This window comes from Lepisma saccharinum, chromosome 24, assembly GCF_977018435.1.
Source record: "Lepisma saccharinum chromosome 24, izLepSacc3.1, whole genome shotgun sequence".
NCBI classification, from domain to species: Eukaryota; Metazoa; Arthropoda; class Insecta; order Zygentoma; family Lepismatidae; genus Lepisma; species Lepisma saccharinum.
In genome coordinates, this window is record NC_139252.1 from 26,087,124 (window position 1) to 26,099,308 (window position 12,185).

The following is a 12,185-nucleotide window of genomic DNA, read 5'->3' on the forward strand; positions in this document are numbered from 1 at the left end:
GTTTAGATCTTCCAATTGACATTTATGGTTTAGGTAAGAAGGATGCAAAGCATCAATAACACGTTGAATTAGCATGGTGGTGAAAAATATTTTGTTTCATGCTCTATTGCTAAATTTGCAGTGGATGCTGGTCTCCAAACTTTGGGGGTGGTGGACTTAATGGAACATTACTTTTGTTCTCCAGTTCATAGAACTGATACAAGGGAACACCTGTTCTTATTCTTCTATTTTGAGTATTTGCATTTCTGTTCTACCTCTCTAGGTTAATTGCAAAGATCAGGATGAATAATGAACAGATTAAATAAATAATGAGGCAAATCCATGCTTCATCCAGCATATGAACTTAGATTATACACTTCTTACTACAGAACATGTAGTCTTTGTAAATAAGTCGTCTGAGAACAGAAAAAAGCATCTTGTGACATTGTCGCTGCTGGACGGACATGTACAGCGGGATGCACAAGTATTGCTTGGCAAATTGTCCCGCACCGTGGCTGTGTGGTCTGGTTTATGGCTACGGGACACTCTAATTGTAGCACTATACACTTTACTGCTTGATGCACCACAGAAAACAACCTACCTCCATGGCAGAGTGGTTAGCACACCATCCTACGGTGCCAGAGGTCCTGGGTTTGAATTTTGGCCTGGGCATGGGTGTTCATTGTGAGTGTCTCGTCATCAATTCTCATTCATTCTTCACGATTGGCCAAAAGTGGCAGAAAAGCGAATTCGAATAAACAAAATCAATCAATCAATCAACCACAGAGAACAGTAAAAGCAGTTATTCATTGGGAAAAATGTAATTGGGGGCCTCCCCGATGACATAGTGGTAGCGTCGTCACCTTGTAATCAAGGGGTCCCGGGTTTGATACCCGGTGGAGGCACATAGTGGTTCGGATTCCACTTTAAACTGTAGGTCCAGTCCCGATTAGCCTACTGTGCATAAAGTGAACTTAAAACACCAACTCAACAACAAAATGTCATTGATGACAATGTGAGAATAAATTGTGTGGTGATATTGTACCTGCAACTTCTACACATCCTTTCTTTAAAGTCAAAAGTTTCTAGATCAAAATTTACACCAGAGGTATACGTTTCATTGCCCATCTACAGCATGTTTCAAAAAGAATATACGTATTACAAAGTATTATTTTGTCCAAACTATCGATCGCTGCACCCCAGCTCGGTTATTAGAGAAACGAATACATAGTCTAGTTTATATAATAGCCGCTAGATGTCAGTTGTGTTCTGTTTTGCTTGGTAACCGTCAGTTGTTTGAAATGGCTACTCCGCAGCAGAAATCATTTTGTGTTCTCGAGTTTGTGTAGTGCAATTCCGTGATTACAGTGCAAAGACGTTTCAGGTTGAGGTACCAAATTGATCCTCCGAATGGGTGGAACATTCACAGATGGTATCGACAGTTTGTAGATACAGGATGTGTATGTAAAGCAAAGAGTCCTGGCCGCCCTCGTGTTCCTGAAGAAAATGTTGCATGAATTCAAACTGCTTTCCAACGTAGCCTTTCAAAATCAACTCGTCGTGCCAGTCGGAAGTTACAACTTCCTACAACAACAATTTGGCATGTTTTGAGACGTCGGCTGGTTATGAAGCCGTACAAGGTACAGCTGTTACAAGCTCTGCGTCCTGATGACAAACTCAAACGTGTGGCATTTTGTAACAAGATTCTTGATGCTATTGACAATGACAACACTTTCGCACAACGCATCGTGTTTAGTGATGAAGCTGCGTTTTATGTCAGTGGTCAGGTAAACAAACATAATGTTCGCATCTGGGGCCTACAGAACCCACATGCATTCATTGAACATGTACGAGATTCGCCCAAAGTGAATGTGTTTTGCGCGATATCCCGATCATCTGTTTACGGCCCATTCTTCTTTGATGGAAACACGGTTAACGGTCAGCAGTATCTCTCTATGTTACAAAACTGGTTGTTTCCGAGGCTGCACGAAGACAACTTCATTTTTCAACAAGACGGGGCACCCCCTCACTGGAGTCGCCAAGTGCGTGATTATCTGAATGAAACTCTACCGAACCGTTGGATTGGTCGTCAAGGAGCTGGCAACTTAGCATGTATCAGCTGGGCTCTGCGGTCACCGGATTTGACACCCTGTGACTTCTTCCTGTGGGGTTTCATTAAAGACAATGTTTATGTACCGCCACTCCCACAGAACCTGGAAGAGTTGAAGAACCGGATCCGTACTGCCGTAACATCAGTGACGAAGGACATGCTTGCCCAAGTATGGGAGGAATTTGAGTATCGATGTGATATTGTTCGTGTCACTGCTGGAGGACATATTGAACATCTGTAATCTGAACTTGAGAGGTTCGTAAGTATGTGTGTCAAGTTTCATCTTCGTATGTCTTAAAGTTTAATAAATATATGCATGCGAAATACGTATATTCTTTTTGAAACACGCTGTATATGTCTGTGCATGTCTTTCAACACAGTAACAAAATTTAATCAATTTTTCAGGTTGATAGAAACAGTGCGGGTAAGGCGTGCAGGGTTCTGCTACAGACAGCAATATGAACTTTTTTTGCAACGCTACAAGATGCTATCTCTCCACACGTGGCCGGGATGGCGTGGTCCACCCGTTGAGGGTGTGTCTTATCTGCTCAGGGACCTACCCATCAGTATGGGAGAGTTTGCCTTTGGAAGGACCAAGCTTTTTGTTCGCAGTCCTAGAACAGTGAGTAGTATGATTTTTTTTTTTTAATTCTAATTTTAAAGTTAAACAACAAAGCATGTAAGAACATTTACATATATTTTATAAAAAAGAGTAAATCCTCACTGACTTACTCATCAAATCCTTGGTCCTGGAAAGCTGAAAGTTTAGAGGTATCTTTCTCTTGTAACGTAAGCACCCACTAAGAAGGGATTTAAACTCCTAAGGGGGAACAGGGGGTATTATACTATCCTCACTAGCATATGTAGAATTTTTTGCAGGGGAGGTAGCATTCTAGGGAGAGCAGGATGCACAATATAAAATTCATAATTACCATTTTTAACTTTCGTCATGAAAGTTGTTTAAAGACAGAAATTGTAATTGTGCCATTTTAAGAGGAAGTTTTTTTTTTCATTTACCAGTTTTCCATAGTTCTTTAATGCTTTCATTTCAAATCTTTTATTTTCTCAAATTTTGGGGCCTCCCCCTATAGCGTAGTGATAACGTTGCCAGTAATCAAAGGGTCTTAGGTTCAATACCCAATGGGGACTTATAGTTGTTTGGAACCCACTTGAAACTGTATGTCCAGTTCTGGTTAGCCTATCTATGCATAAAAGTGGACTTAAAACATTCATGCTTTTAACTCCTCTCACTAGATGTCACTGTATTTCAATTTCACTCTCGGTAATGAATGTTTTATTGGATGTTGGTATGTATTATTACATGTAAATAAAGGTTTCCAAATAATAAATATTTTTATTGTAAATGTGAGTGAAATATATTTTCTAACACAACATCTAAAACTTTGTGTCACATTCTTTATGTTGTTATATCTTATCCCTTCTTAAAGAATCTTATTTCTCCAGATCCTAATCTAATTCATTCATGTAATGTACATGTTTCCAATGCGTATACCTTGCAAATGATAATCTTTACTCTTGTTGGTACTACATCATTATTTTGTATTCATTCTCAAAACTTTGGTTGCTCCTCCCAACTGTTCTTTTTTTTTATATATTATTATCCCTAATATTTTTGAAGACTCAAATGTTCTGTCTTTTATCTCCAAGTTTAATAAGCTCGATAATATATTTTTAAAGTTTCATTTAAGCCCACTTTATGCTCATGATAGGCTGATCTAGAGTTCAAATTTGGATTTGAAGCACTGTGCAATATGCCTCAAAAGGAGATCAAACCTGGATCTTCTTGAGAGAGTAGGCTTTTGTCTATTTGTTTATTCACTTACGTCTTATAGTTCAGTTTACCAAGGCAAAGAGAGGAATTATGACAACGACGTGCAATAATTACCAACTATTCCAACCCAGAACCCTATTTTTGCACAACAATATGCTATCTCTAGAACATCAAACCTTGGTTCATGTTTACAGTACTCTGTAGCTATTATTCATATAAAACAGTGCATAATTGATTCTCAGTTATGTGACGTACTCAACTAAGTTTCACCCCTCCCAACTGTAACTTCTGGATCCACCACTGTTCATAACTAAGTAACACTTTATGTTGAATCAGTCCACTTTTGGTTGTTAATATTAGTAAATGTTAGATATCTGTGCTTTAACAATAATGTTAAAATTTGTATATTTTTGGTGTGTAATTATTTTAATTAACAGCGATTGTGAAATTTGTGGTAAGAATTTTAACTATACTCTCCTGACATAAACTTGTATGAGATTTGAATGGTCATGAGTAGGCCCAGAAACTTTGTTATAACATATTTTTTATTTGGTATCAGATCGAATACTGAGGTGGGATCTTCACGTATCTGATGAAAATCAGCCAAAATTGATGAACTTGATAAGGCATATTTTGACATATATTGCCAATTTAGCATTTTTACAACATATTTCTTCAATTTTCTCATTACAAGACATATTTCTGTATAATTTCGTAATTGACTTGCATATAATCAGTTATTAAATAATTTATTATTCTTACCTCTAGCATAACGGATAGTTTATATTATTGATGACAGGATCAGGAAATTATGAACAAAGAAATTAAAAGCAGATGCCATCTTTTCTTTTTAACTAGTGTAGAACAATAATACCCCCTTTTTTTTTATCCCACCATGTGAACATTATTGAGGAAATATGTTCTCCATCATTGTTGTGCATGCACGAGAATAACCGTAAACAAGTTTCAGTTGTTCTCATTTCTTTATTTTTTTTTTGCTTCTCCCAACAATCAGTCAAAAGTAAATATGTCATTCGGTACATTACAGCCCCTACTCTATCAGCAATTGAGTATGGGAGTTTAAAGATCGGTTGTCGTTTGACCAATCCCACGTATCAGTGTGTACACTCTGTCCGAGCAGGCGAACGAAAACAAGTCTCTGCACAAGTAGTGACATGAGATGGTTCCCACATGGTTTCCACAAAGGTGTGAACCTCACGATATTTTCAGTATTTTTTAACTACATTCTTTGGTTAAAGGGATTCTGACTTCATTTAATACCCTACTCCTGCCCTAGTCAATCTTCCCTGGAAGATACTGACTTCCCACATAATGAGGAATTCGAAAGTACTATTGTGCATATTTTTGGCTTTAGTGGGAATATTTCTGCATTTTTCTGACATATTTTTCAGTTGTTATGACATATTTTTCTATTTTTATGACATAATTATATTTATAGTTTTATAGGACATCTCTAGTCATGAGATTTACCAGACAAAATGTGTATACTTTAAACACTTCTAAAGTGAAGAAAATTTCAGTCTTTGTTTTCCTTGCACCTAAAGAGGGCTCAACAATAAATATGATTGCTATTATGAATTATTTGTTCACTTTCAGGTCTTTGAACTTGAAGAGTTTAGGAAAGAAAGGCTGGAAGACTTGGGAATGCTAATTCAGAAGACGTGGCGAGGTTGGAGGCAGAGACAGATGTTTTTTTTAATGCGGAGAAGCCAAATTATCATTGCCTCTGCATGGAGAAGTTGGAGAGTAAGTTAAAATATGTTGTTTAAATATGTTGACTGAAATAACAATTTCTAGCCTTGATTTACTTGTAATGCTATGTGTTGACAAGCACATATATATCTACTTGAAAAAAAGGAATGTTATCCCTCCTTTTTTACTAATCCTGGTTATTAGATGGAAGTGTCTTCAAAAAACCGTGCATGTTTCCATTTCATTGTATTTGTGATGTTTGTGTCTTGTTTTGAAAGTTTTGAACTCATGTATTTTGTAACAGGGGAAAGCAAATACACATGATGTATCAGCAAAAATTAGTGATTTCGGAAAGCATCTATTCAAACCTTATTATTTATTATTACATTAATTTTTCAAAGTAACACTTGTTTCTAATTGGTGGATCTTTTTGTCACAACTATAGAGGACTGTGTGACTGTATGGTACAGCTGTAATTTCAATTTTGTGTTTATCAAGTTGATCACATTGAGTAGGAGGTTGAGGGCCTCAGCCTAGTCTAGCAATAATACATTCCAGGTTTCTACACATACTTCACTCTTGCATCTTCTCTCACCATGTCATCACCCTTTGATCTGTCTGGCTTCTTCTCTTTTGGTTCTCATAATGATTACAGTTTTGCAAGGTTGGGCCATTAGCCCATCACTCAAACCCCAGTGTGGAGGACCTCAAGGTTTTTCTTCCTTTAGCCTTGGTAGACCCAACTACAGGGTGAGCATAAAGTCTTTCCCTGATTATGAATATTTATATCTCAACTTCCACGGTAGATAGGCAAATAAAACCTATGGCAATAACTAGTCCAATACATAAAGTTTTCTTCCATTTCTTTGTTTTTTCTGATTCGTAGAGACGATCTCTTATCATGGCTACCACCTTCGCCAGACATAACCCCCCTTAACTTTTTTTATGGGGTTACGTTGAGGACACAGTGTTTAGTTCACCAGTTCCTGATATGCAAAACTCTTCAGACACGATTACGGGATGCTATAGAGACGGTGACGGAAGAAATGTTAGCAAAGACATGGAGAAAAATTGAGTTGCCTAGATGTTCTAAGGGCAACAAAGGGAGCACATGTTGAAGTGCACTGAAGTGTACTGATAAAAAAATATATATATGAGTTAATCTACCATTTCCAACAAACCGCATATCTGTATGTAGCATAGTTCTTTAGCAATAAAAGTTTGTAACAGGGAAAGACTTTATGCTCACCCTGTACTTCTTCCAAGTCGGCAGTACTGGTTTTGGTCTGCCCCAGGTATTTTATTCCCCTGGTCTGAAGAGCATTCCTCCATCTGCCACCTGGGTGATGTGCCTGATATGAGACCAGCAACTCCACATGGAAAAAATTAATATAATCTTGTTTATTCACATTGTGTATGTATGTATGTATGTGTGTGTTCTATATATGCAGTGAAACTTTGATTTTATGTTCATGGATTTTACATATTTCTACATTATACATTCAATCTTGATGGTCCCAACATAGGAAAATGTTATAAAATTTTCCCCGACTGTATATTTTCCCGTATTTTAAGTTTCTTCAGCTTGATCCCCTGAAAAAGTTTAATCGAGGTAACATTGTATATTCTTTTGTTGTGTGAATCTTTTTCCTGTCTCTTTTTTCTTCTTCTTTTTCTCATTTTGTTCATCAAAGTTTCTTTTAATTCCCCTTTATGCTATTAAGAGCTAATTGGAATTGGACCTACAGTTTAAATTGGACAACCGTTACGAGCTAAAGGTTCCGTCCCAGGGTGGGTCCCTGGAGACACAATTGAGGGCGTTAAAACCTTAGCCGTACCAGATTTCACCCTCGGTATTTGAGGGTTGGACCCGTTGACCAACGGGCAACAAGTCAGAGATAGAGTAAATAATTAACGTAACACAAATTGAATAGTTAATTGACTGAGTTTTATTTATTAAGCACTCCCAATAGAATAATAGAAGGGAGAAGTTAGGGGTAGAAGGATTAGCACCATAAAGGGGCAGGTACTTATCTCGGGATCGCCTGGATGCTGGACAGGTCCCAGCTTGGGCCCCACAGCTTCTGGGCAGCCCTGTAGTCAATTCTCCACGTCCAGCACTCTCACAACCCGATCTCGATCCTTCGTGTTCTCGTTGGCTTCTGCTCCTAAGGCAGGTTGTTAACCCCTTTTATAGTGCTCTTGGGAGTTGGGAAATGCTTACGATAGGTCTTCCGGCTATGGCCAGTAACGTGCCACCCCTCTGAGAAAAATGAAAAATTTTACAGTTTGTTGTCGGTAGTCCTGTTGTAGGGTTCTGTATTCCACAATCATCTTGGAGATGTCTTTTCCTGTAGTGCTGCAATTATAGAATGAGAAGTATTCTTTCATGGTTCTGCAATTATAGATTGAGAAGTTGAGAATTTCTATTAGTGATGTTCTTGACCTGCCTGTGTTAAGGTGCTCCTCATGATTTAGGATGGGTGAGAATGGAAATAGAACTTATGGAAGGAGTGTTATTGTAAGTTAAGTGAATTTGACATGTTGTTTTATTAATAATATGTTATTAATTATTTCTTATCATTATTATTTTCAAGAGTGCGCCTCCAAACATGTCTTCCACTGAAGAAAGACCCTGTTTAGAGGGTTTCTGTCGTATTTCCAGCAACCTCAGCTGGCTGGAGAATTGCATTGAATTCCCAATGCAGGCACATTCGGTTGGGCATGTTTGTTGATAGTTACAGATAAATACGTACTACAGAATCCTAGAACAGGACTCGATCCTTGGTGTTCTCGTTGGCTTCCACTCCTGAGGCAGGTTGTTAACCCCTTTTATAGTGCTCTCGGGAGTTGTGAAATGCTTAGGATAGGTCTTCTGGGTATGGCCAGTAACGCAACAAAGCACTATATGCCTCCACCAGGGATCAAACCCAGAACCCTTTGATTACATAAGCCACTGTACGATTGAAGAAGCCTTTTCTCTATTTTTCTTTTATACTTTTTTTATATGTGATTTTGTATCCAAGTGGGTTAGGTGTGAGAACATCCAACAGAACCTTGTCCTTCAATAAATGTGAATTGGAATTGAAGTGAGGTGAATATTTAAATTCATAGCACAATCACTGTTAAATTCTCTATACAAATACACAATACTTCAATGTAACAGCCTTTTGTGAATGGTAACTGTGAGTTACCAAAAGTGATATGTTTTTACAAAATTTACATATACATTTGTGTAATAATAATCTGAATACATCTTGTCATTGTTTAAACAAACTATAGTATTAGTTATGACTTGTGCTCTTGTTGTTATCCCATCCAAATTTGTGTTTTTTAGGCAAGGGAAGAATATCGCCAGTTGAAGCACAGAAAACAGGTTGAGTGGGCTGTAAATATTATACAAAGGCATTATATTCGTTGGAAGGTAAGCACTGTTATTTGATTTCCAATCATATCTTAGTATTTCATTTGTTTGCTTATACTAATTATAATTGTACACTAACATGAGTAAGGCTTGGCATTAATCTCAGAATCATATTTATACTTCTTCAAATACAAAAATATTTTTTTTAAATGTAATTTGGAGTTGTGCATATGATACAAAATTCATATTTGGAATTATTAAAACATATCAGTTTGTTTTCAATATTTCTAAAGACAATCATGAAAAGTTTTTTGCCATTGATACATGTAAATTGTAGATTTACGTGAAGAAACAGGTGATGTGCAGTAACTTTTTTAAAGGAAGAATACTTGATTGGTCATGATATTACAGAAATAAAACAAATCGTATGTTCATTTTTTTGTTTCTACCTCACATAGAAACAAAAAATTAACATACAATTTGTTTTATTTTTGTAAGATCATGACCAATCAGTTACATGATCAAGTATTCTTCCTTTAAACTCACATAAGAACATACTATTGTAGGTCATAATAAGGCTGTATGCTAATTTTTATTAATATTGACAGCATTTATTGTGAACCTGTTATTATCATAATTAGAATTTCAAATTGCAATATTTCTTGGCATAGTTTTTCCTTTTCATTGTGTGATCGTTTTTAATTCACATTTTCATGTGTGTTTTAACAATCTATATCATAATGTTAGTAATAATGTTACTTGAACTTATGATATACCTAAATAAATTAGGTATGGACCTATAGATACCAATAGAGTACTGATTAATCCGTAATATATCTAAATGCTTGTGAACCTTATATCACTGGCTACGGGCCATGCACAAGTTTGAGTCTCCTGGGAAAAGTGTAACAACTTCACTCCTGAGATTTCGGTCTGTTCATGCGACTGGTGGCCACCCACCATCGTGAAGAAATTGGGGAGCATAACCGGTCATGAAAACCTACTAGCGAGAGTCAAAAATTATCCACACTTTTCACCATAACTTTCTTTAGGTTGGCCACACTGTCCACAGCTCTCGAATGCTGATAAGTGGTACTCTTGTGGTTACATGGGCAAGGTTTCATATTAATCGCTCCATTTTTCTTTCTTTTGTAACTGAGTAAACGTGGCTGTGCTGCTGGTAATGTGCACCAGGCGAAAACAGAGATCAGTGATCTGAAGCTTGTTGTGGACGATTTCACACACAGAACCATGATTAAGAGTGGCGTGCCCTGAATTTTCGAAAGGGGAGGGGGTTATGAACACTTTTTAGTAGTTGTCCTCATTTTGCTATCTTATCCTGCCTTTGACGTTCTTTTTGTTTAAGAATACTTGGCCAAAGGGGAGGGGTTATAATCCCAACTAACCCTCCCCCCCTCAGGCATGCCACTGATGACCAATTTGCAGAGAGCATGCCACCTCATCGGCTGCCACCCTGTGGCCCATCTGTCAGAATCATCTCTTGAGCTTGTTGAATCTTCCCATCAGTGGTGGAGGTTGATGGGCATCCTGCTCCCGCTTCGTGCTTCCTGCTTGTCCGGTCATTTTTAAACCTCTCGATCCACTCATACACACTTCTATGCAGTAGAGCACTGTCCCCGTATTGTACTGAAAGCCCAAGGTGAAATTCAGCCCCTGACACACCTTCGGAGCAGAGAAACGGATCATTGTTCTCTGTTCTACATTGGTGCACACTGCCAGCAGAACGGCCATGTTTACTCTGTTACAAAAGAAAGAAAAATGGAGATGAAACCTTGGCCACGTAACCACAACAGTACCACCTGTCAGCACGTGAGCTCTGAAGTCAGTGTGACAAACCAAAGAAAGTTATAGTGAAAGTGTGGATAATTTTTGACTTCCCCTCGTACAATGACTGGGGTTTTGTCATGCTGACCACACATCACCCTGTAACAGGTTGAATGATCTCCCTCCTCGGGTGAGTGAGTGAGTAGGATCAGGTTGGAGTGAGGCTGACAGTTTGTAAGTAGGTCTGGACCCACAATGGGCTTTTGCACCATGGGTTATTGTTACCACCTATTGCACTAATAAACTGCATAACATAATTTAAAAATAAGATCTAAATAGTTTAGTAACAAGATACAAAGGAATGCACCAGGCAAGGCATGATTGTTCAAATATCGACATTTACCTTCTGTCAAAAAAGTACCGGGAATTTGTAATTTAAAAGGCCCGTGCAAACGATTTTATAAAAATCCTTTTTTCTGTAAGTTGGTAGCTCTGTACTTAATTACTATGCCAAACATGAGTGTGATCTGTCAACCAGTTTGTTTACAGCAGCAGGTTGAATCAGTCCACTTCAGTAGTGCATCACGATTTTTACAATGAACGAAATTATTGAACAAAGAGTTTGCCTTAAATTTTGGTGTTGCGAACGGGATTTCATGTGTTGACTCGCTAAAAATGTTAGAAAAGACTTATGGTGAATCAGTTTTATCAAAAACACTGGCTTAAGAGTGGTACAAAGCGTTCAAGGAGAGCCGGGAGATCTTCGAAGACATGCCTCGTTCTGGACGACCTTCGACCTCTTCAACCGATGAAAACATCGTAAAAGTGTAGGAAATTGTGTCGATAATCGCCTATCCAGCTTAAGAGAGATAGCTACTGACCTTAACATCTCTCACGAGTCTGTTCGTTCGATTTTGGTGGACATTTTGGGTATGAGACGCGTCGCCGCACGGCTTGTTCCAAAAGAGCTGAATTTTCTTCAAAAACACTACCGTGAGCAGGTCTCTTTAGACATGGGTTATTGTTACCACCTCGTTATCGTGCCAATTCTGATCCCACATTCATGGAACACATCATAACTGGTGATGAGACATGGGTCTACGAGTCTGACATGCAAACAAGTCAACAGTCATCAGAATGGAGGACAAAAGAAGAGCCGAAACCGAAAAAACCATGTCAAAGTCGCTCAAAAGTCAAGGTGATGCTCATTGTTTTCTTCGATATTCGTGGTTTGGTGCATCATGAATTTGTTCCAGAGGGACAGACGGTCAACAAAGAATACTATTTTGCCGTATTGAAGCGTTTGTGTGAGAAAATATGTCAGAAACGGCCAGATTTGTGGAAGAACAATTCGTGGATTTTACACGACGATAATGCGCCATCGCATAGAGCGACAGTTGTGACCGAATGTAAGGCCAAAAACACAATAAATACCATCGAAC

General features: G+C 38.1%; 1 protein-coding gene across 1 annotated transcript in view; it reads left to right on the plus strand.

The window, feature by feature from the left end:
• LOC145977963 (unconventional myosin-Ia-like) overlaps positions 1-12,185 on the plus strand; it is a 989,559-nt gene that overhangs the window by 944,653 nt on the left and 32,721 nt on the right. The window contains exons 17-19 of the mRNA XM_083110307.1: positions 2,495-2,711; positions 5,499-5,648; positions 8,932-9,018. Coding sequence (XP_082966433.1) covers positions 2,495-2,711; positions 5,499-5,648; positions 8,932-9,018 — 454 coding nt within the window. The remainder of the gene's footprint in view (positions 1-2,494; positions 2,712-5,498; positions 5,649-8,931; positions 9,019-12,185) is intronic.